The sequence below is a fragment of the Peromyscus leucopus genome, chromosome 14, assembly GCF_004664715.2.
Source record: "Peromyscus leucopus breed LL Stock chromosome 14, UCI_PerLeu_2.1, whole genome shotgun sequence".
In the NCBI taxonomy this organism is placed as follows: Eukaryota; Metazoa; Chordata; class Mammalia; order Rodentia; family Cricetidae; genus Peromyscus; species Peromyscus leucopus.
This window is the reverse complement of record NC_051075.1, coordinates 36904229-36930252: the sequence shown is the minus strand read 5'-3', so window position 1 is coordinate 36930252 and position 26024 is coordinate 36904229. Positions and strand designations below refer to the sequence as shown.

Sequence of the window (26024 nt, the reverse complement as noted above, 5' to 3'; positions counted from 1 at the left end):
AAGCAAGTCCCTATCTCAAATAAAAACCAAAGCAAAAGGGTCAAGGATCCAGCCAGCATGTGGTGGAGCCCTTGCCCTGTCTTCACAAGGGGAGGGGAGACAAATTCAACTGTTCCGTCACCCTCCATTGTCACAAAACACAGCTTGGTGAAATTAAAACAGGAAATACCTTAAACAGCCACTATTTAAGGGGGAAAAATTCTTTTTTTTTTTTAATCTTTTATGAAAGTCAGGTGAGTCTCAAATTCTTTTTACCATATATCCCTGGAGAGTAATATGGCCCAAGATACCAACATATCCCACTTATCTACTCCAAGTAACGTAACGTGAGAAACTGCACTGTGTAATTCCTTTATTTTCTGCATGTCAGTGCTCAGCAACACTACAACCATAAAGAACAATTCCAAGGACTGCACTTTTTAGCTGGGGGAGGGGGATCACAGTCTACAGACTCATTTACTTATATTAGACAAGGTTAACCTCATTCAAAACTTACTGCAAGTTTATAAATTCACACAAGTACAGAAATTGATGCAATTAGACAAAATCTTTAGGACCTTATTTTTTTTAATTCTTCCATTATAACTTTTTCTGCAGGCTCTAATTTCCTGCTTCGTAATCACCAATGTTATGGTTCAATTATAAACCTTTTATATATACTCTTAAAGAAATGTAAGTGAAAATTACAGTTTCTTTCCAAAAGGTTTAGGGTTTTTCAAATTTCAAGTTTCCCCCCTCCCACCTTTTCAGACATTTCAAATAAACTAAAAATAACCCATCTCACCTGCAACATTCAGTAATAGCAATCACTTGTATAAAATTTTAACTATGCCCCCAGTTATTTTAAGACACACACAAAAAAATGGCTGTCTACCAATCTGTCTGTCACAAGTTAGAATACTACATTTAAGAATCAACATGAGGGTTTCAAGTTTCCTCCAGTTTAGGCATTTATACCTTTGTGCTTATTTTGTTTCAGGATGTTACTATAGCATTGATATTCATATAACCATATTTATGTACCTTAAAATGCAATCATTTAAAACACTAAGAATTACATTTATGCTGGAGCTTTGGGAATTTTAAAAAGCAACTGTGTTCTTAAATGTGAATCAGCCTCATTTCTAGAGATATTTTTATTAATGTGAAGATGAGAACTTTAGGCTTGAGTTGCATCTTGAATTCAAAAATCCCTCTGCACCAATAGGGGCCTACAACATAGCACCTTTTCTCATCTGCTTTAAGTTAGTTTTACTTACAGTTCATTTTTGTATAGCCTTCTGTTTCTCATACATCTTTGGTAAAAAGCTCCATTATACAATATGGCCAAAACATGAAGGACCAATACTGTCCAACTATACCATGATATCCGGCTTGATTTTAATTTTCAGACACCCTCATAAGCAAAACACTCCATCTTTTCCTGTATACTGCCCTTGCAGTCTACATTTCTGAAATTCCCTAAGTTTAATTCCTTGAGGATCACTACATTAATCCTTAAGGCTACATAAGAACCAGATGCTGTTTCACAATTCTGAATCAACATTAACATTTGGTTCAATATATTACCATAGTGGTCTCAATCTACTAACTGGTCCTAACCAGCTCATCTTGTTAAGATCTGGGTATCACCAGTGAGCACAATGCTTACCCTTAAAGAAGAATAAATTTACATTCATTGTCATCTGTAGGTTCTCCCTCTGCCTCCTCCTCCCCTTTAACTGCCCCTCCAGTCTGCTTCATTCATTCAGCACATTTCCTTCCTTAAAGGAGATACTGTAGACTGAACCAACAGGATAGCTATTTGCATGAGTTACTCCTACAATCAAGCAAAACTAAATACCTTCTTTTAAATAAACCATCTTTTCCAGTGTTTTAATTCATGGAGATGTAGATCACTCATTTAAAAAAAATGTCATATATCTTCAGTTTAATCAGTTGCTGTAATGTGAAAACAGGAATGTGTATTTTTTTTTTCCCAGCTAGGTAAAAGGTGCATATAATTTGACTTTCTGAATATTTTATTAGTGAACAAAGTAAATGTTTAGTAATTTTAAAGCTACTGGTCATAAGATATTTGAAACAAGGTAACATATTCCAATTTTGCCCGAAAGTCACTTAAAATATCTACAAATATTTCATCTGCGTGTGGCGTACACCATTATTGCTCCATTTTCTGGAAAGAGTCTATTTTCAAAGGTAAGACGAGAGGGAGACAGCAAAGTTCCCAACTTTGCAGTGTAAAAGACCTGCGCCCTGGTACAGGTTACAGTTGTTTTCTGCAGCCTAAGTTAGCTGCGGGCGGGGAACTTGAGTTTTACTCCTGCTCATGCACGTTAATAGCTGACACTTCAAGGGATTTCTTACATTACCTGTTTAACACACTGATGTGCAACTGGAACATTACACTGGTATTACTCATTACTTTGCCACTGTGGGCTAAGTTAACCATACTGGTCTTGGATATAAAAGGTCACATTTGAAATTGCTAAAGTTAGCGCTAACAAGGAAGGGGGGAAGGCCTTAAACATAAAAGACAAACGGCAGTTTGATTAAGCAATAATTTTCAGTTTACTAGATGAAACAGACTTGCAACACAGTCTGCATGAATGCAAAATAAGCCATCTACAGCAAGTGATAAGAAACTGGGCAAAAAGGAAAAAAGCATACATGGGAAAAAAAGATTCTCTCAAATAGAAAAATCAAACCATTATTATAAAGGATTTTACCAAGAGCTGCTATTACCCCACCCCGTTTGCTGGAAGTCACAAGAGCATCTAGCACTGTATTCGTGTCAAATATCAGATCAGAGCATCCTAACGCAAAGCAAAAAAAAAAAAAGGAAACAAAGAAAATCCCAACCCCACTAAACGGTAGAACTGTAACTCCAGAGTTCAGATTCAAAAAAGAAAGTGGCAATTCAAAGAGGTTGATGATGGTGGCGATAATCCTATGAATGGGTCTTTGATTTCTCTCTTTCCGGGGGATGGGTGGAGGATGCCCATTAGGATTTGTAGTTAGAGGTTAACCATGTGAGCCCCTCATAGAGTCCGTCCCCAGAGGTGGCACAGGAAGGCTGCACATACCAGTTCCTGTCCCGAATCCGGGTCAGGCCCAGTTTCTCCTGGATCTCATGGGGTTTCATGGCATCGGGCAGGTCCTGCTTGTTGGCGAAGATGAGGATTATGGCGTCCCTCATCTCCCGGTCATTGATAATGCGGTGCAGCTCCTGGCGGGCCTCGTCGATGCGGTCGCGGTCGGCGCAGTCCACCACGAAGATCAGACCCTGGGTCCCGGTGTAGTAATGCCGCCAGAGCGGCCGGATCTTGTCCTGGCCGCCCACATCCCACACGTTGAACTTGACGTTTTTGTAAGTCACCGTCTCCACGTTGAAACCCACCGTGGGAATGGTGGTCACCGACTGGCCCAGCTTCAACTTGTACAGGATCGTGGTCTTGCCGGCCGCGTCCAGGCCCAGCATGAGGATCCGCATTTCCTTGTTCCCGAAGATCTTGGATAGCACCTTCCCCATCGCGTCGGAGGAGCCGGGGCCGGGGGCATTCAGGTGTCCCGGGTCCCCTCTTGCCTACACCACCGCCGCCGCCGCCGCCGCCGGGGATCGAAACGAAGCCGCCCCGCCGCGAGGACGCCCAGCGGCCTGCGCGAAGCTGCCTGCTAGAGGGGCAGGGGGGCCCGGCCTGCGCTCGCTCGCTCACTCACTCGGGCATCGCCCGCCGCCCGGGCCCTGCGTCTGCGCCGGGAGAGCCGCCGCCCTGCTGAGCGAGGCGAGGCGCGGCCGGCCCGGAACTGCCCTTCCCCCCCGCGGGCGCCGCCGCTGCCGCCGCTCGAGCGCCGCCGCCGCCAGCACCTCCGCCGCCTCGGCACGCGGCGGGTCAACGGCGGCCCTGCGAGCCCCGGGACTCGGGCCCCCCGACTGACCGACCGACCCTCGGCCACCCGACGAGGAGCGAGCGGGCGGGCGGGCGCGCGCGCGACTCCGCGCCCCGTCAGGTCATGGATCCTCGCGGGAACTCCGCCGCCTGCAGGGACACAGAGAAGGGAAGAAGGGAGTTAACCGCCGGGACCGCCGCGAGGGTTCGCGGGGGACCGGCGCGGGCCCGCCCGGCGGGATCGGTTACCTCCAGCCGCCGCCCCAAAGCGCGGGTTCCTCTCCGGCCTCCACCACCACCTCCTCCTCCTCCTCCTCCTCCCAGCTCTGCCGCCGCCGCCGCCGCTGCCGGAAAAGGCGCCGAGGAAACCGCCTCACTTCCCCTCCCGGCCGCGCGCCTGCGCAGCTCGGGCCGCCCCGTTCGGAAGAGCGCGACCTCTGGAAGGAGAGTGGCCCGCGCGCCCGACGTCACGGGCGCCACGCGACGGCGGGGGCGGGGCCACGGCGGGGGCGGGGCCGCGGCGGCGGGGGGCGGGGCCACGGCGGCTCGCAGGGCTCGCGGAGGGAGGCGCGCCTCTCGCGCGGAAGCCGCGGGCGCGGGGCTGGCGGCGCGCCCACCTGTCGCTCCCCGAGGGTCTCCTCCCCCCCCCGCTTTTTCTCCTCCGCCTCCCCCCCTCTCCGGGTGGGCTTTGTCGGCCCCCCGAGACCAACGCCCCCACCCAGGTTTGGTCCCAGACTGCCAGCGCGGGGCGCCTCTTCCCCAGCGCCTGGGTCTCCTTTTTCACCCCGACTTCCTCCGGTTTCCTGGAAGACACGTGGGAGGTCGGTGTGCCGTGGCATCGGCCCGGCTCCAAGTAGCCCGCACTTTTTCTAGTCGCGGGTTCGCCCCTAAGCCCTCCTTTTTGAACGTTTAAACTCTTAAGTCTCGTGAGAACCACCCACGTTTCTTCTGGAAAGAGGATCGGGGCGGGCGAGATGGCTCTGCCGCCCAGAGTGAGCGCCCGCGCCCCATCCCCGGAACCCATATAGGGAAAGGAGAAAAACAACTCTCTTAAGTTGACCTCTGGGCTCGACGCACAATCAGGAAACCTAGTTGGGTTTTGCTTTTGTTTTTAAATACTTTTTCATTTACTGTGTCTGTGTGTGCGCGCGTGTGCGTTAGAGAGGTCAGAGGACAACTTGCCAGAGTCGATTCTTTTCCACCATGCGGGCGGGTCCTTGGTATCAAACATCAAGCTTGGCAGCCAGCACCTTTTACCTGCTAAGCCAACATGCTGGCCCAGGAAACCTTTTTGTATTAAACGGATAGTGTTAAGGTTAAAATAATAAGCTAGGCGGCGGTAGCACACGCCCAGCTCCCGGGAGGCAGAGGCAGGTGGAGCTCTGTGAGTTCCAGGCCAGCCTGGTCTACAGAGCGAATTCCAGAACAGCCAAAGCTACACAAAGAAACCCTGTCTCAAAACAACAACTAAAAGTTAAGATTACAGTAAAATGAAACTTTAAATATCAAATAAGGGCAAAAGTAAACGCAAGGTGGAAAAACAAGAAAGTTAAAAGTTGCTACAACAGCGTATGATGATATACTGTTTTTACTTTGTAATTTTAAAAATTTTGAAGCCACCATCGAGACATGGTGCCTCACACCTATCCCAGAAATGATAACGCTGATGAAGCAGAAGATTGCCATAAATTCTAGGTCATCCTAGGCCTAGGCTAGCGCGTGTGTCATTATTTGACAAGTAATACACTTAATGTTTACTTCAGGCTGGATTCCCAGGCTGGCTTCGCATTCACTGTGTAGCTCAGGAAGATCTTGAAATTATTTTCCTGCCTCCATCTCCCAGGATAGTGGGTAGGGGTAGGATTACAGGTGTGACCCAGTGTATGGAACTAGCAGTACTTGAAACCACACCAGGCGTTTTTTAACTTGGGTGCTGACTGAAGATTCGAACTCTGGTACTTATGCTTTCAGAGCAAGAGCTTTTTATCCACTGAGCCATCTCCCCAGCTCCAATAATAAATTATTAAAGAATAATTATAGTATAAAACAGTTAACAGTGGGGGCTGGGGATTTAGCTCAGTGGAAGAGCGTTTGCCTAGCAAGCGCAAGGCCCTGGGTTCGGTCCTCAACTGGGGGGGGGGGGGGAGGGACGGGACAGTTAACAATAGCCAGAACATAATCACTGATATCGAGAATTTTAAACTTTGTATATCATGCTACTTTTTAAAAATAGGTCAATTTGGGGGCTGGTTGAAATGGCTCGGTGGTTAGAGCACTTGCCACCACCCCTGACTTGAATTCAATCCTTGAAATCCACATGGTGGAAGGAGACCTTACTCCTACAAGTTGGCCTCTGAACTCCACTATCGTGCGTGTGCGCACATACACACACACACACACACCAAATAAAACGTTAATTTTAAAAAATTTAAGGTGGTGTATGCCCTTGACCCCAGCACTCAGGAGGCACAAGCTGATGCATATCAGAGCCAGCCTGGTCTGCATATCAAGCTCCAGGACAGCCAAGGTTACATAGTGACATCTTGTTTTTAAAAAGATAAAGGTAAGATAAGTTTTAATATAATCAAAACACTTCCAAGTAGTAACTATTTAGTCAACTACTAAACCATACTACAGATGAAACATTTTATTTTCTTGATTCCTTCTGGGGAATAATTTTTAATTGAACTTTTTATTATCATATTAGTGGTACATAACAACCGGTCTCATTTTGACATTTTCAAATATGTACATAATATTTTTTCAACCATACTTACCCTTGGTTACCTTCTCTTAATCCCCCTTTCACTGATTTCCTTTTTTCAGCTAGCCCCCCTTCTACTTTCTTGTTTTTTTGTTTTGTTTTGTTTTGTTTTGTTTTTTGTAACACAGTGAGTTTCATTAGGGTTGTTTACAGGAACATGGGCACCTTACCAGTAGCTATGACCCTTAAAACATGCCTCCCCTTCCCCTTTCAATTGTTAACTGCCTATAAATTTGGAAGGGGAGAGATACGTGAGCCCCTCTCCACCTCCATGGCAGGGTATTAGCAGACCCAATCTCATGTCGGTAATCACGACTGCTGGGAGTTCAAGTGTGCCATCAGTCATACCACGCCATACCAGGAAGTCTATCCCCTCCTCTCCCTCTCCTTCCCAGGATCTTAGATTCTTCCATGATACTCTCTGGGATAGCCCTGGAGGAGGTAATATAGAAGTCCTGTTGATGGTTGGTACTCACAGTCATTATGAGACTCTGCAGCCACTGCAGATAGAAGCTTCTCTGACCAAAGCGGACAGCAGCACTACACTATGGACATCAACAGTTATCTAGCAGGCAATTTGATAGGTACATCAGGTCTATTTAACAAAAGCACCAGCAGTAGCTTCCGCAGTGGGGCCCGTGACCTCCCCGGCCCTATCCTTTTGGCCAGGTTTACAGTATCAGGCAGGAATTCCCTCCCGTGCAGCAGGCATACATTCCACTCAGACAGTTGGTGACTCTCAGAATGGCCACCGTGGCACCAGTGGGCTCCTCTTGCCTGGCCAGTCAGTATTGTTGCACAAAGGATTCAGGGCTGGGTAAGATGTGGAGGACAATTCTCCCCCAACGTCCTACAAAGCTCTCGTATTTGAGGGCTGGCCAGCCAGGAGGATGCTTCCTGCCTTGTTTCAATTGAATGTCCTTATGTACTGTGACCAAGATGTGTATGTATGTGGCATTTCCAGCAACTGAGTCTTACCAGCCACCATCTTACACCATCACAGCAGGGCTTCTGGTTCTTAACGACAACACAGTCACTTGATCAACCTTTCCCACCCTAGTCCCTCCTACTCTCCCAGTTTCCGGTCACGACCATTCTACTCTCCATGACTATGAATTCAACGTTTTACACTACATTTAGGAGAGTGGGATGAAGTGGTACTTGTTCTTCTGTGACTGGAATATTGGAAACAATTTTTTTCAGTAAAGCTTAAAGTCAGGAGTGGTGGCTAAAACTTGTAATTCCAGTACTTGGGCGGGTGAGGCAGGAGGATCACTGCAAAGCCAAAGCCAATCTAGGCAACAGTGTCTCAAAAACAATAAAGAAAACTCAGCACGGCGGTGGTGGTGCATCCCTGTCATCACACACAGACACCGAGGAGGTAGATTTCTATGACTTCAAGGCCAGCTTGGTTTACATACAGGGTTCCAGCCAGGTCTATATAGTGAGGCTCTGTCTCAGGAAAAAAAAAATTTAACACATTTCAATTTTGAAAAGAACATTCCCATTCAGTTAAATCGTTTATGAACAAACTAGCATGTGTGTATGTGTTTTGTTACTGTTGTTACCATTTTTATTCTTGCAGGACTGGGGATTGAATCCTGGGCCCTGAACCATGGTAGAACATGGTAGGCTAGCAGTCTACACTGAGCTATAAAATCTCCATAGCTGTCCTTGAACTTATAGCAACCTTTCTACCTCCGCCTCCCAATAACATTTGTGTTTATGAAACAAAATATTATATTTCTCTAGGGTACCATTTTATTAATTTACTTTAAACAGAAACAAATTAAATATAAACTAAAGAACCAAAACAAACTAAAGAAAACTTGGAGACTAGGTGCCTATAGTCCCAGCACTGGGGAGACCGAGGCAGGAAGGTGGTGTTGAATTGCCATCCTCTGCCTTGGTATAACAGGATTATGATACACCCAGCTGAAGAGGCTTTTTAATGAACAAAAACAGTAAAAACTGAGACTCAACTTAACATTGCACAATGTACTTCTGTCCTTTTGGCTCTCTGGGCAGTACCACAGCGGTCAGCAAGAACAAATGCCCGATGAAAGGCAGCGAGAAGAGAGTGGCTGACTCTCTTTCCTAAGGCAGATTGGCATGATGGGAAAGCTCCAGTCCCATTCATTGTTAGAAACACTGGAAAATCAGTAGTCACCAGGACTCAAGGAACCAAAACTGCATCTCACAGCCGCAAGGGCCGTGTGTTTAAAGTGAGTTTTGCTGATCTACGGAATGGCAAAGTGGCATTTAGAAAATTTAAGGTAATTACTGAAGATATTCAGGGTAAAAACCGTCTGACTAGCTTCCAGGGCATGGATCTTACCTTGGACAAAATGTGTTCCATGATCAAAAAGAGGCAGAGCATGATTGAAAGTCATGTTGATGTCAAGGCAACTGATGGTTATTTGCTTCATCTGTTTTATGCTGGTTTCACTAAAACCTGAAACAACCAGACACACAGAAGTCCTGTGTGCATCAGCAGGCCCAGTAGATCCAGGAGAAGATGATGGAGCTCATGACCTGAGAAGTGCAGACAAATGACTTGAAGGAAGTGGTTAATAAATTGTTTCCACAGCCAGGTATGGTGACTCATGCCTTTAATCCCAGGAAGTGACGGCAGGAAGCAGAAAGCTATATAAGGCATGACGACCAGGAACTTGAGCCTGGTTAAGCTTTTAGGTTTTTGAGCAGCAGTTCAGCTGAGATTCATTCTGTATGAGGACTCAGAGGCTTCCAGTCTGAGCAAACAGGATCAGCTGAAGAATTGGCAAGGTGAGGTAGCTGTGGCCTGTTCTGTTTCTCTGACCTTTCAGCGTTCACCCCACCCCCAGAAAAAAAAATTTTTAAATAAATTGTTTCCCGACAACACTGGGAAAAAGACATAGAAAAGGCTTGCTATTCCATTTATCCATTTCACAATGTCTTTGTTAGAAAAGTAAAAGTGCTGAAGAAATCCAAGTTTGAATGGAGAAAATTTGTGGAGCTACATGGTGAAGGTTCTGGAAAAACTACTAGTGACAAGACAGGTGTTAAAATTGAATGAGCTGCGCGCAGTGGTGGCGCAGGCCTTTAATCCCAGCACTCAGGAGGCAGAGGCAAATGGATCTCTATGAGTTTGAGGCCAGCCTGGGCTATAGAGTGAGTTGCAGCATAAGGCTCTAAAGCTATACAAAGAAACTCTGTCTCAAAAAAAAACCAAAATAAACAAAAAAATTTGAACGAGCTGATGGACATGAACCACTAGTCCAAGAATCTGTTTAAAATTCAGACTTTTAATAGGGACAAATAAAAAGTCCTATTTGTGAAAAAAGAAAGAAGGAAAATCATTTTCATGTACAAGTGTTCTTTGGTAACTTTAATGGATTATTTTCTGAGGCAGGGTCTCTTGTAACCCAGCCTGACTTTGAACCCCTTATCCTCCTGATTCCACCTCCCAAGTGCTGAGATTAGAGGCATGACACTGAGCCCACCTAATTATATCCTTAAATGACTGCCTAGCTCTTCTTGGCTTGCCTGGATGATTTACTCATTATTGATTATCAATTTCTCTATTCCTGTCAGGGGAAAAAAAATCTCTTCCATGAATCACGCAGTCTGTCTTCTTCTTAGCAAACTTGAAGAAGCTGAAGCATAGAAAAGGTGAGCAAGTTCTTCAGATCAATAAATGAGCCAGGCGGTGGTGGCTCACGCCTTTATTCCCAGCACTCAGGAGGCAGAGGCAGGCGGATCTCTGTGAGTTCGAGGCCAGCCTGGTCTACGGAGCGAGTTCCAGGACAGCCAGGGTTACACAAAGAAACTTTGTCTCAGAAAAAACAAACAAACAAACAAACAAAATCAATAAATGATGCAGAGCAGATTCAAATGAACACTCGTTTGTTTTTATTTATTTCATTAGGGACTAGTGATAAAACATGGTTTTATACAGCCATCATGCTGGCCCCAAACTCGTGACATAGACAAAACAATTTTGAATTCCTCTGATTCTCCACCAAGTGTTGTGGTGACAAGCATACACTATTAGAGATGGCTTTTATATTATTTTTAAAAATTAGGTCTTATTGTGTAATCCAGACTGACCCCAGAACCAAAATCTTCCAGCCTCAAACTTTCAAGAGTTAAAAAAATTAAGATTTTGGCGGGGTGGTGGTGGCACAAACCTTTAATCCCAACAGTGCGGGCGGGGGTGGGGGGTAGGGGGGGTGTCTCTGACTCTTGCCTGCAACTGGGATCCTTTTCCTCCTACTGCGTAGCCTCGGCCAGCCTTGATAGGAGGGTCTGTGCCTAGTCTCATTGTAATTTGTTATGCCCCTTCAGTTGATATCCCTGGGAGGCCTGCAGGTTGTTTGTTTGTTTATTTAAGGGATATGGAGGAGGAGTGGATCTGGAGAAGAGGAGATACTGTGGTCAGGATGTAATGTATGAGAGAAAAATAACTTTAAAAAAGGTATTTTGGCCGGGCAGTGGTGGCACACGCCTTTAATCCCAGCACTCTGGAGGCAGAGGCAGGCGGATCTCTGTGAGTTCGAGGCCAGCCTGGGCTACAGAGTGAGTTCCAGGAAAGGCACAAAGCTGTACAGAGAAACCCTGTCTCGAAAAACCAAAAAAAAAAAAAAAAAAAAAAAAAAGGTATTTTCACAACATACCATAATTATAGCTTAATTATTAATAGAACCAGAATCAACTAATCAGTGCCACTAAAAGAAGGGACTCAGGCCAGGCATGATGTATTCTTGTCATCCAGCATTCAAGAAGCCAACACAACAAGATCTTGAGTTCAGAGCCTGCCTGAGTAACCCAGTGAGACCCTATCTTAGTAAATAAAAGGTAGAGGGGAGGGGCTAGAGATATAGCTCAGTTGGTAATTGCCATTATTATTACTGTTATCATTGTCATTATTTTCTTTTAATTTATTTATTTTTATTTCAGGTGAGCTCATGTTTTGCTTGCATGTATATCTGTGCGAAGGTGTCAGACCATCTGAGACTGGAGCTACAGACAGTTGTGAGCTGCCATGTGGGTACTGGGAATTGAACTCAGGTGCTCTGGAAGAACAGCCAGTGCTTTTAACCTCTGAGCCATCTCTCCAGCCCCATTATCATTATTATTGAGACGGGATCTCTCTACATAGCCCTGACTGTCCTGGAACTCACTATCACTATGTAGACCTGACTGGCCTCCAACTCACAGATGTAAGTGCTGGGATTTAAGGTGTATACCACCATTCCAGGTCTGTAATTGTCTTAGCCTACAGGAAACCAAGAAATTGATCCCTAATAGCACGTAGAGACAAAAACTGTGTGCCTGTAGTCCCAGCACTCGAGGGGTAGAGGCAGGAAGATCAGAAGTTCAAAGCCATCCTGGGTTGCATGAGACTGTGGAAGGGCAAGAGAGGTAAGAGGGAGATGGGAGGTAGTGATAGAATATTTAGCAACCATTATTATCTACAGAATTCATGCTCAAGAATCTCAAAATTGAGTTATCCAAAAGAAAAACAGAAAACCTCATTTTGGAAAGTGAGTTTATAATTTTGTGTTGGGTCCATCATAGCTATCCTGGGCCACAAGCCCCTCTCTGGCTGCAGGTTGGACACACCTGCTGAACTAAACTTTCCTATGGGTCCTTGGTCCATTTAACTACCCAGTGTTAACTACCCAGTGTGTAAAAATCTCTCCTGTTGGCCTTATCCCCAAATCAGGAGGAAGGAAGGATGAAGATGAGCGAATAAATGCTCTCTCCTGCCTCGGTGTTCCATAGGATAGGTGTGGGTGAGCAACGCTCAACCAATCAACCAGTCAGTGTGTTGTTCCAAGGTCTGAATTTTGAGAGATTGAAAGTTCCGAAGTTTTAGCTGGATGCACATGCTTTACTCCTGGCACTCCAGAGACGGTGGCCGGTGGACCTCTGGGAGTTCGAGGCTAGCCTAGTCTACAGAGTGAGTTCCAGACTAGCCAGAGCTACATCGTGAAATCCTGTTTCAATCAGAAATTTGACCTTTTAAAATCTGAAGGTAGTTTTAAGCTAAAACGAGACTACTATTTCAGCAGAAACTGACACAGACTTTCCACGGCTGATAGTCTTCAGTTGTTTTTAAAGAACGGAGAGGCCCCGTCATTCAGGCTGTCTCGTTAGCTGATTAGTCCAAACTTACTCATTAAGTAATAAACAACGCGGCGTGCAGCATTTGCGGTGACAGTTGTCGGCCTGTGTTATCAGCTCCTTGGCTGTACTGTCAGACACAGTAACGCAGTGGCCGCCTCTTCCTACAGATGGCTCAGGAGATCAAGGGAAACCAAGACTCCGATGGCTCCTTCTTGTCCTTCAAAGGACACTGCCGTCTGACACTGTCATTTTCAAATACATTGGACTGCTTTCCTAGCTCTCCTGGGACAAGTGCAGGTTGCTCTGAAGATTTCAATGTAAAATTTCCCAACCTCCAGATTTTCTGCTTCGGTCTGGGTTTACTTGTTTTCTCCTCTAGATGTTGACTGATGATGATGATGATATAGATTCAGTTGGTGACTTATATAACTTCTAGTTGGTGACGTCACGATGGTACTAAACAGAGTCAATCATTTAAAGTATCTTACAAGATACTCTGTGTTGCTCTTTTGCCTCTAGATGGAATTTTGCGTTTTAGCTGCCTAGCTTGATAACTTGTAGGTTAAAGGGCAGTTTTTCAAGTGAGTCCTCCTAGTGTCTAGCTTGTAGTAGTGTCCAGCTTGTCTAGGTGGTAGCCACAAGTTAGAACATTCCAGTCATAAGATCCAGAAAAAAAGAGCTAATCTTCCAAATCTCAACAAAATAATTGATAAACCAGGCTGGTCTACAGAGTGAGATCCAGGACAGGCACCAAAACAACACAAAGAAACCCTGTCTTGAAAAACCAAATCATCATCATCATAATAATAATAACTTTAATGCCATACAGTGTTGCTTTAAAGAGAGAGTAAGTAGAGTAATAAAAAGGAGCAGGAAGGATGAAGAAGGGGTGAAGATTGGCATCGCAAGGGAGAGTTGGGAAGTGCAGGGCATGTGCTGAATGAACAGCTTCAGGACGGAAGGGGAAATGCCACTGCAAACATACCCAGGTAGGTTCCTGTGAGACTTTCTGTTCCTTATCCTTTGGAGGTTTTGCTTTGTAAGCACACATAGTATGTGTACCAAGAACAAATACAAATACTGGAGCAGCTTTGAAGCGGCTCAGAACCTTTGAACCACCAGTGTGTGATTACCTGCAGCAGTTTCTACCCTGAGATACAGAGTATGGATAGGGTTGTAAAATCCTAGGTAAATGTTACACTGTAACCAATTTAACAACAGCTTAGCTGAGCACAATTTATGGGTCTGTTTCTATTCTGAGAAAGAAGGATTTACACCACAGTAGATATAGAAAGACACCTACTGGATTTTATGTCCACAAATAACAGCCCTGTCCCACAGGCTGTGGTGCTGACGACTGGGTCAGTGGTGTGTGACCCTCTCTGGTGGATACTGGGGCAGCCGTTTCTCTGCAGTATTCACGGTGTGAAGGTCAGTTAGTTACCCTGTGCACTGATTTCAGAGTCTACTAGAACCACCACCACCCAGCTTCGACGGTTAGCTAGTGGCCAGCTCCACCCTCTGATCTCCAGGCAAGCTTTATTTGTCAGAACACAAACAGAATATCACCACAACAAATGCCACAAAAGGGAAGCTCCAGCAGGGGCTTTGCAGCAGTTTTTAAGGCTTGACTTCACTTACAAGTGTAAGAATGGATCTTTCTTCTGCTCATTTTATCTTATTACCACCACAAGAAAAACAGGTCCTGTGAATTAACATACTGATTATAGAGCAGTAACCCTGGTTATGTAGGAAGATTGAGCTTTGGCTGGATGCATCTTTAACAGTGTGTTAAAGGTTCTAGGAATAGAACGAATCCTGCTGCATGGACACACAGATGCCTTCGGGAACACCACCCCCAATACACAACACAGAGTTGAGTCCTGATGTCCATTTTTCAGGTCTCCCCCAATACAGACATCCACACCACCTGAACCACAGGTAGACAAACTATTCTAATTACCCGCTCTTCCTCCCTCCCTCCCTCCTTCCCTCTGTCCCTCCCTCCCTCCCTCTTTTCTCTCTCTGTCTCTCTTCTCTCTCTGTCTCTCTGTCTCTCTCTGTCTCTGTCTCTGTCTCTCCCCCCCCCCCAGGGACTGAACCTGCCTACCAGCATGACCTCTAAGGTATATCCCCATATTTTGTTTTTTGAGATGCAGTCTCACTAAGTAGCCCAGGCTAGCCTCAAACTTGGGATTTTTTCCTGTCTTTGCTGCCAAGCACTAAAATTTTAGGTGTGCAATATGCTTGGCACTAATCAAATTAATTAATCAAATTTAGGATTAGATACAAGGAAAGATGATGTGATCTGTTTCTCCTCAGCACATCTACATGCTACTAACAAGGATCTGTGTCAAAGTCTATCCTTTGTGTTGGTGGGTACTGGGTGACAATGTAAGTTTTCTTTTTCCAGGAGGAAAAAAGGAGCAGATGTGTGGAGGGAGCAGACTACCCCTCTATAGTTCTAGGTCTTTCCTTAGCTCTGTAAGTCAACTCTTGAGCTTTATGAGACAGATTATATCTTCATATCAAATTACCTTTCTTCTGCTAAGGCAAGCTCTAGTCAGCTTCTGTTACATGTAAACAGAAGTTACAGATTTACAAAACATGGCAAGGGAAAATATGCAGGTAAAATAATTTTAACATCAAAACAATTGCATCAAGCTGGGCATGGTCATCCATGTGTGCAGTGTAGCACTCGGGATTGTGTGACTGAAAGATGTGTTCTAGGCCGACCTGAACTATACAGTGAGCCCTCTCTGGGAGGTGGTCAGGGCAGGCATTGAGGCACCAATCTCAGTTTATAAAGAGCACTGCACTGCTATGGGACGTAGCCCTTTGGCCTATCTCTAAATTGGTTTATAGAGTCCTTAGAATAATCCAGTGCATTCCAATCTGGATGTGGTGGTACATGCTGTAGTTCTAGCACTTGAGAGGATCGAGTTCAAGGACAACCTCAATGACTTGTGAATTAGAGGCCAGTCTGAGGCACATAAAACCCTGTCTTTAAAAAAAGGAGAGGAGGAGGAGAAAGAAAGAAGTCAGGCAAGCAGGTACACAAGAATGCAAGGATAATTTATACATTTTTCAGGCTCTAGAAGTAGCATTCTTGTTCTTGTCTGGCAGAGTCCCACTGTGCAGTCTAAGCTGACCTAAAACTCCCGATATAGCACAGGCTGGCCTTGAACTTGCCTCCCACGTGCTAGGATTATAGATGTGTACTACCATGTGGGGTTAGAAGTAGTTTTCTTTTTCTATCATTTTATTCTTTTTTCATTCTTTCCTTCCTTCCTTTTCTTTTTTCTTCTCTCTCTCTCTCTTTCTTTCCCCCTCCGAGTGTGTGTGTGTGTGTGTGTGTGTGTGTGTGTGTGTGTGTGTGTGAGAGAGAGAGAGAGAGAGACAGACAGACAGACAGACAGACAGACAGACAGACAGACAGACTCTCACTATGTAGCCATGACTAGGCTGGAACTCACTATGTCAGTGTGTGTCACAACCCCTTTGTGGGTCAAACAACCGTTTCACAGGATCACATAGCAGATCGATGACCTATCCTATATTTACATTACGGTTCATAACAGTAGCCAAAGTACAGTTATGAAGAGACAACAAAATCATATTTATGGTTGGGGGTCACCACAACATGAGGAACTGTATTAAAGGGTCACAGCGTTAGGAAGACTGAGAACCACTGCACTATATAGACCAAGATGAAGCTGGCCTTAAGCTCGCAAGAGATCCACCTCCTTTGCCTCTTAAGTGCTAAGATTAAAGGCGTGCACTTCCATGCCCAGTCTAGAAGTAATTTTGTTAATGTGGGAGAAGAAAGGGACATCATAGAATCCCTGGTGCAGTCTCTCAAATAGCATCATTAAGCTCAAACAGAAAATAGTCATAAAAAATGCACTAGACATCTAGTTCTTGGATACTGGAGTAGGTGTATATTTTTACAATTCTTCTTTCTAGGCAGCACTGAGAACTATAGGCTCTACACACAAGACATACACAAGAAGACACTGGAGTGACTCTCCATTAAGGAACCCATACACTTGAGTCGGTCTTACTTTATGTGACTATTTGGAAAAACCCAGAACCCATGCTCTGAGGTGTGTCTTAATTCCTTCTAGGCTCCTGTCTGTCTCTTAACCATCATGCTTAAGCCTGTATTAAAATATCTTCATTAAAACCCAACTCTGCCTCATTGAGAACAAGGGGGAAAGAAGACACTAGAAGGTGGAGATAGGTAGACTGGCCTTGTGGTGAGTGCTCTGAATTTTCTTTTTACCTCTTATCTTCCAGATCTGGAGCTTAAGAAGCCAGCTACTGAGAAATGGCAAACTCCCCAAACCAAAAACAACCAAACAGAAACACAAAACCCAGACACTTGCAGAAAAGCCTGCCCTTTTGAGAAAACCATAAGGGAAGAGACAAGCTAAAGACTGGAAAACTTGTAGGAATGGTAGCAAGGGCTAGGTGGGGAGTTCGCCTTTGCTTTCTGTACCTGCCAGGCTCCTGAGGAGCTACCAAAGTGCCCTGCACCCTCACTAGATGGAGGAGGGGACCTGTGGGTCACTACAGGATGGAGTCACAAGGGGGCCTGGGCTCCCATTGCCACTTGACAGCACCGACCATTTGACCACACTCTTTCCCACTGGGGTGATGAGAGGAGGCCTGGTGGAGAGCCAGGACAGTCACCATAATGAGGCCAGGCCCCTCTCACGGTGTCCTGATGTGACATCGTGACACACTATGTAATCTGTGTTTGGGTTTTGTCCCCAACTTATAATACAGAGCTGACACTGTTGGAATTCTCTGAACAATCAGCAGAGTGAAGGAAACATCTTACTATTCATTATAAACCTCTCCAGCCACACCCAAGTTTATTCTAATGAGGTGACTCTAGAGGAGGTAGGTGTTGCTTGATGAATGAACCATGTGATTAGAAGGTTGGAATTTTGAGATCTCAGGGGAGTGGAGGAAAGGTGTGGCGATTGAGTCAGCCACTTTCAGTCAACGATAGCCAATCACACTTACACCGTGGAGCCTCTATAGCAGCCTGAATGTTCAGAGAGCTTTTGGATTGGTGGATACATCAGGGCCCCCCAAAGCCTGGCACCCACAGAAGGGCATAGAAGTTCTGGGTGCCTTGTACCACCACACCCTGACCAGACATCTCTCTCCCTTGACTGTTCCGGTGTTACACTGTGTAAAACGAGCTGGTAGTACTCAAGTTCCTGCCTGAGCTCTGTGAGTTACTTCAGCATATTAGGAACCCTCAGGAGGAAGCCATGGTTCATAGGCAGTGGGTCCAAGTACAAATTAACCCACAGCTCAAAACACAGCTCCCATTTCAAAGGGACCAAGAGACGGTTTACTCTGAGCCAAAGATGAGTGGCCACAGCCGAGGAAGACAGAGCCAAGTTGCCCCAAACATGTTCCAGTATGGGAGCAGTTGCATGAACTTTTATATATTCACAGGACAACAAAAAGTTCTAAATCAAGACATTTTCCAAATACATTGGTGGGAACATCAAGTAAGCAAATTCCAGCAAAGTGGAGAGAACTTTGCTAGAGGTCTCGGACGCTATCTGATGACATTCTCGGCTTCTGAGGCAGTGGAAACTAGTGGTCTAAGTCAATACATTCAACCACACAGTTGAAAGGATGTTGTGTCAGACATAGGCGTCTGCAATAAATGGCTGCTAAGGAGACTAAAGGTGACCCGAGACAACTTCGCTCTGGATCTGCAACATCCCAACTTTCTAAAATCCTGACATTCTAATCAGTCAATCAGCCTTGTGGAATAGCCTAAGTTTGGCTTTTTTTTTCTGGAACCGGCAGTTCATACTTGGGACTTGAAACTGAACATTCTGTTTATTTATGAATGTACTTATATTTATTCAGGGTCTCATGCTACCCAGCCTGGCTTTGAACTTGCTGTGTATCCAAGGATAACTTTAAATTCTTGATCCTCCTGCCTCCACCTCCCAACTGCCGAGATTATAGGCCTGTACCACCAAACTGAACCTTTAGCCAGGAGGATCTGCACTGACTCTGGGTAGCTCCTGTCAGAACTGAATTGTAGGGCACCCACTGGGGTCCAGAGAGTTACTAAATGGCTTGATGTGAGGGGAACTCCCAGGTTTGGTTATTCTAGAAGTGTTCTGAGTGAATAGGAAATGTTTTTTCTTTTACTCTTCACCCTGAGTATCATCATCTCCTGTGATTAAATGTCACTGAAAACCAAGTGGGTCAATTAGAAGGTAAGGTGGTTACATGAGTCTGATGAGGAACCAGTGTCCCCACACCCACCCAGCAGTGACAAGGACTTCACTCACCCCTCACCATGTCAACAGAGGTCAGTAGGAAACCTAGACCACTGATTGTCCTTACCTGGCAGAAGCAAGGTTCCTTTTTTGTCAGGAGTTAGCTAGTTAGATATTAGCAGGCTTGGACATCTTTAGGGCCTGGCAGCTCCCTCGTGATAGCAGCTTGTAAAAACAAGAACTGAAACCACAGGACTCCGACTACCAGTATACAGAATGGGGTCTGAGTCACAGCTCTGACCCTGGGTGGAAGCATGACATTCAGAACTGCCTGAAAGGTCCTTAGCAGATAGCCACCCAAGCTCTATGAGGTCATCGTCTATCTGGAAGCTTTGTGCTGAAGAACAAGAATATACCGTTGTTCTCTCCCAAAAATGTCTATCCAAGTGGATCTGTCAATCACTTGGGCAGGAAAATACCTCCTGTGAAAAGCTGTCTCTCCTCTGGCAACTTCAGAAATAGTAAAAATCCTACCTAATCAGTAGTTCAGGATGGGTGGGGTGCTGGAGAGATGGCTCAGTGGTTAAGAGCACTTGCTGCTTTTCCAGAGTCTCCAGGTTTAGTTCCTAAGCATTCAAATGCCAGCTCCAGGGGAACTGATGCCCTCTTCTGGCCTCTGAGGGTATCTAACACATATGGAACACACATAATGTTAAAAAAAAAAATTAAGAGAACAATTTAGAGGAGACATACAGTGTCGTATAGAGGAGAGGTTGTTTCCAGCAGAGTAAATGAAAGCACACTCTCAAAGGGTGACAGTGAATAGTAGATCCACTGACAAGATATCATTGTGCTGACCTACTTGTTTTTAAAGGTATGTGTGTGTGTGTGTGTGTGTGTGTGTGTGTGTGTGTGTGTGTGTGTTTCCCACAGCGTGAATGTGGAGGTCAGAGGACAACCTAAATGAGTCAATTCTTTCCTTCCACCATTGGGTTCTAGGAATTGAACTCAGGTCTGTGGGCTTGGCAGCAAGTGCTCCCCTCCCTCCCTCTCCCCGCCCTCTCTTTCTTTCTCCCTCCTTCCCCCTCCCTCCCTACCTGCCTTCCCTTTCTCCTCCCCTCCCCTCCCCTCCCCTCCTCCCCTCCCCTCCCCTCCCCTCCCCTCCTCCCCTCCCCTCCTCCCCTCCCCTCCTCCCCTCCCCTCCTCTCCCCTCCCCTCCTCCCCTCCCCTCCCCTCCTCCCCTCCCCTCCCTCCCCTCCCCTCCCCTCCCCTCCCCTCCCCTCCCCTCCCCTTCTCTCTTCTCTTCTCTTCTCTTCTCTTCTCTTCTCTTCTTCTCTTCTCTTCTCTCTCTCTCTCTCTCCTAGCCTTCAATTTATATGCAACCAAGGATGGTCTTGAAAGTCTAATCTTCCTACTCTACCTCCCATGTGCTCTATTAGAGGTGTACACTACCACACCCAGGGTCATAGTTATGGCTTTCATTGCTGTGAAGAGACACCATGGCCACATTTATAAAGGAAAAACCTTTCATTGGGGTGGCTTACATTTTCAGAGGTGTAGTCCATTATCATCATGGTACAACATGATAGCATGCAGGCAGACATGGTGCTGGAGAAGTAGCTGAGAGTCCTACACCTTGACTTGCAGGCAACAGGAAGTGGTCTATCTCATTGAGTGTAGCCTGAGCATAAGAGACCTTAAAGCCCACCCCACAATGACATACTTCCTCTAACAAGGCCACACCTTCCATTAGTGCCACTCCCTTTGGGGGTCACTTTCTTTCAAACCTCCACACCCAGTTTACAGAATGCTGGGATCAAACACAGACTTCTTGCATGCTAAGCAAACACTCTACTGGCTGAGCTACATCCCCAGCTCCTCATCTGAATTCTTTTGTCCGAGATCTCAAGGACTTGGGGGCTGGGAGGTGGGGGTGATCCAGAGCCATCGCAGTAACACTTTCCGTGTTGGAGAGGCACTAGAAGAAGCCAGCTAAAAACAGAGGTCTAAGTAAAATCTAGAAATATAATGCTCAAAATATTCAACTTTCAACCCAAACCTACTCATCCTAATAACTCAAAGTGATTTGTTTAAGATAATAAATGCCAACACCAAGATGGAAATGATGTTTGACTCTCCAACAAAGATCTCAGCAACAGCTAGAATAAAAATGCTGTAAGCAATTATGAACATACTTCAAAGAACTGAAAAAATACAAAATCTTGGCCAAAAAAAAAGTCTCAGCAGAAATATGGAAGATAGATAGATGTTGGGCGTAGTGACCTATGCCTTTAATCCAGGAGCCCAGCTGGTAGAGCGCTTGCCTGGCTTTCAGGAAACCATGAGTTCAATCCTTTGTACCACCTCTGTGGGGATCAGGGTACCTGTTGTAAGCCCAGTACTTGACAGGGGGAGAATGGAAGGTCAGGATTTCAAGGTCATCAGTTGCAAAGTGATGCAACTAAGCCACATAAGACCCTGTCTTTTTAAAAAAAATACTGACTGGATGTAGTGGTACACACATCCTTTAACGTAGCAGTTGGGAGACAGAGGCAGGCAGGTCTCTGTGAGTGAGTTCAAGTCAGCCTGTTCTAAAGAGACAGTTCCAGCCAGAGCTGCATAATGAGATTCTGTCTCAAAATAAAAAAAGCTGGCCAATATTTTTTTATTGTTTGCTTATCCGTTTATATTTCTTTGCTTGAGACAGGATCTTGTTATGTAGCCCAGGGTGTCACAGAACTTATGTAGCCCAGGTGAGTCCCAAAAATTGATTCTTCTGCCTCAGATTCCTATACATTGGGATTATAGGCATGTTTCACTATTACATCTAGCTGTCCTGGCAAGATTATTTTTTTAAGATATAGGAAAGATGATTATAAAGCATGCATAGGAAGCTGAGCATGAAAGTACATCCCTGTAGTTCCAGGACTCAGAAGTTTGAGGCCAATCTAAGCTACATAAGTTTTGGACTAGCTTTGGCTACATAGTAAGAGTCTACCTCAAAGATCAAACAAACCCCAGGGCAGTGGTGGTGCACACCTTTGATCCCAGGACTCAAGAGACAGAGGCAGGTGGATCTCTGTGAGTTGAAGGCCAGCCTGGTTTACAGAGCCAGTTCCAGGACAGCCACAGCTGCACAGAGTATCGTAGTTATCATAGTGGGTTTAGAGTTACAGCTTATTATGCTTTTGTTTTTGCTGTTTTTCGAAAGCAGAATTATTTTTCAAGAGTTTTTAAAGGCTTTATTTATTTACATAGAGGTAATGCATGCCACAGCATGTCCAGCTGGTGGCAAGTATCTACTGGATGAACCATCTGCCTGCCCTGGTTTTTTGACATATGGATACATGGAGCTTAGGCAGGCCTTGAACTCCATATGTAGATAAGGATGACCTTGAACTCTTGATAGCTAGTCTGCCTCCACCTCCCAAGGATGGGATTACAAGCATCTGCTTCTTCTCTCAGATATTACTAAAACTTTTAATCAGAGTAGATAAACTACTTCCTGTATAGTAACAAATAAAAGCATTAATGTTAGTTTTCAAAGTGATAATTCAAAAAAATAAGTATATATTATATTATATATACATATAATACATATATTATATATACATATATATACATACCCTTCTGTAGTATACATATGCAACATTGTTTGTATACGGCAGTGACAAAAGATTGCCCGTCTCTCTTGCTCTTTTTTAGGCAAGGTCTCAGCTATGTAGCACTGGCTGGCCTGGAACTCACTATATAGACCAGGCTGCCCTTTAATTCAGACCTCTGCGTGCCTCTGCCTTGAGTGCTGGGAGTAAAAGTGTACATCACAATGCCTGGCTATATTGCCCCCTTTTACAGAATGTGACTTATCTGTGGTGGCTTTCCTTTCATCTCTTGCCATACCTCAGGCCATGCTCCTCTTTGAGAATAAACTGTGACACGAATGAATCAGAGCGTTGTCTTTGTGTAGTGGGGGGGCATAGACAGAGGTCAGTGGTAGCCTGTGCCTTCTGTATTCTGCATATAAATAGGGTTGCTTGCTGAGGGCATTAGCCTTAAATCCAACCTCTGAGGAAAGGCTGAATCCTTGTGGTCATTAAAAGTGGAACAGCGGGGGTGGGGATCCGTGGCTGATATGTAAAATTAAATTATAAAATAAAAAAAAGTGGAACAGAATTCACAGTGTAATGCAACATTCTTAATTTTTTTTTTTTTCAAGATAGGGTTTCTCTATGTAGCTTTGGTGCATTTCCTGGAACTCACTCTGTAGCCCAGGCTGGCCTGGAACTCAGAGATCGGCCTGGCTCTGCCTCCCAGAGTGCTGAGATTAAAGGCGTGCGATACCACGGCCCGGCAACATTCTTAATTAATGACAATGTAAACTGGGTTAATATACAGTATTTGGGAAACACCCCCTAGCATGAATCTTGACTCTATGTACTCAATAATTATATCATCAAATTGAAACAAGTTGACTAACCACACAGAGAAAAGCTTAAAATTCCCCCTCCACAATTAAAGAAGTGAAAGTGGGCTGCCATTTGAGCCCGGGAAGGCTCTTTATAGTTTCAATATTCTCACATCAGTTCTTGAGGAGAGGAGGTCTCCTGGAAGATGTTACTTCCCTAAAACCTCCACAGAAGGAAAGTCTTTGGATTTTTGTGTTACTGGTGGTCAGGACCAAAGGTTGGACAAGATGTACACCTTTTCAGTCCTTACTCAGAAATGATGCCCTTTCCCTGGGATTCAAGATGAACAGACATAAGTTTGTACATGGTTAGACTGTCTGTAACATGTTGAGAAAATGGTTCCTGGCTTGTAGTTTTAATTTCAATACTTAACACTTATCCCCCAAATTAACATTTCAGGATACCCAGAACACAGCAGTCTCAGTATGTATTTTTTTTTTTTGGATGAGTAAATAGAATGGTTTAGATCAGTGGTTCTCAACCTTCCCAATGCTGCAACCCAATCCAAGTTCCTCATGTTGTGGTGATTCCCCCTAACCATAACATTTTTGTTGCTACTTCATAACTGTAATTTTGCTACAGTATGAACTGTAATGCAAATATCTGATGGTTGTAAGTGACCCCTGGGAAAGAGTCATTCGACCCTGAAGGGTTCAAGACTCACAAGTTGAGAACCATTGATTTACACAAAGAATGTCATCTTGATCTCTCACCTTAGTAAGTAATCTGATTTCCTATCAAACCTAGGCTGTTCTAGGATTAAATGTCAGCATTCACATAAATAAGATGAAGTGGGACTCCATTTTTACAACCTGCTATACTTAGTCTTTGGATTTAGAAGTAAAAATAAGGGATCTCTGGTTTTCTGTTTTAAACAGCTAGCCTGTTTAAATACATTAACTGTGGCAAATAATTAGACTTGAGAATATAAATTCAGGAAAGGCAAATTGATATGCCCATTATTTTGACTGAGTGTGACATCAGGCTTAGGGACATCCTTCAAAGGAAGAGTCCTTCCAACATTGGTTGACTTGAATGAAGTCTTAGAATGATTTTCAAAATAAATAGCAAAGAGCCTCTGCCCCACTGCAATGAAGAAGCAGAATGGGCATTCTCAATACATTCCGTTTTACATATATATATATTCCACACTGTAATGAAATTCTGTTATATTCTAAGATGTCAAAACATTCAGGGTTGTCAGATGCAAATTAAAATATATTCAAGTAGGAGAAAATAGGCCTACCAACTATGACATTGGTTAAGTAACTTTTAACTGTTGGGATTTAGTCTGAGAGTTAACTTGACACAAGAAATTCGTTTTTGAATTTTGTTTTTGAGATGGTTTCTCAACTACCTCCAACTGGCACGGAACTGCTCCTTACTCGAGGCTGACCTTGAACTTTGATTCTACCTCCACCTCTCAGGTGCTAGGATTACTCGTATGCGCCGCCATGAATCAGATTATGGGATGTTGGGGATCGAATCCAGAAATCCAGGGTATCACGCAAGTTGGGCATGCACTTTGTCAACTACGCCACATTCCCAGCCTAGTTTTTGTTTTGATAAGAAAATATTAATTCCATTCAAGTTAATCCCTCCAAGCAAGGTGCGGCCATTAAGTAAACGTGTGCTATATCAAAGTGTAATTCCAGTTACTTCGAATCTCAATTATTAAATGTAATAAGAGTCAAGGTCAGACTACAAGGTACATGTCCCTAAAAGGCAAATAAAGTCTGCCCTAATAAATATCCTGTATGCCGTATCAGGTAACCCCATTATGGCGAACCGCAGAAAAGTCTATCCACGATGAGGAAACGGGGTTTGGTCTGGAGGGCGCAGCTCAGGGACAACCGCGGAAGTTCCACCCGAGTTCGCCCTGGGTGATCAGTTTTCTTCTTGCTCAGCCGGCCCCGTCCCGCCTCCCCCTGGCCCCGCCCTGCCATTTCCAGCCCCGCCCTTCTCGTTGTCGGCCCCGCCCTTCCCCTCCCCCGCGTGGGCTGTGGGCTTTCCGGCTGCTGCGAGTCCCGCGCGCCCTGCGAGCTTCCGCCCGGAGTCCCTTGAGTTGGGGCTGGGAACTGGACCCCTGAACCCCCCGGTGGCAAGCTCGTCTCTAACCTCTGCGCCGCCTCCAGCCACACGGCGGCCCTTCTCCAGCGTCCTCTCCGCGTCCAGCCTCCCCTGGTCCTGGGTGGCTGCCCAGGTGGCTGCCTTGGTCTAATGGCCAAGACCCTGCAGAAAGCTGTTCCGTCTGACCCCTTGCTCTTCTGGGATTAATTTAGAAACATCATGAGTCCTCAGGTGTGCTTTGTAGACAGGTTTGCATTCCATTTGTGACGAGGGTGTTACCTGCAACAATGTTCAGGGCCCGGGATTCCTCATGGTACAGGTTACATTTCAAAGGAGATTGCCTTTTATCCCAATCACTGCTGCTCCCAGGCAGCCGCAGGAGGATCTCTGAGAGTTGGAGGTCACCTTGACCTTCAGGGGAAGTTCCTGGAGCATAGTGACACCCGTTTCACCA

General features: G+C 45.2%; 1 protein-coding gene and 1 pseudogene across 1 annotated transcript; one reads left to right on the top strand and one right to left on the bottom strand.

Moving 5' to 3' along the window:
- Positions 1–335: 335 nt before the first annotated feature.
- On the bottom strand, positions 336–4227 carry Arf6 (ADP ribosylation factor 6). Its single transcript, XM_028858785.2, has 2 exons — positions 4140–4227; positions 336–4040 (listed from the first exon to the last, which is right to left on the bottom strand). Exon 2 carries the CDS (start codon positions 3530–3532, stop codon positions 3005–3007), a length of 528 nt encoding a protein of 175 aa, XP_028714618.1. The 5' UTR covers positions 3533–4040; positions 4140–4227; the 3' UTR covers positions 336–3004.
- Positions 4228–4864: 637 nt separating this feature from the next.
- LOC114684514 lies at positions 4865–25721 on the top strand (annotated as a pseudogene).
- Positions 25722–26024: the final 303 nt, after the last annotated feature.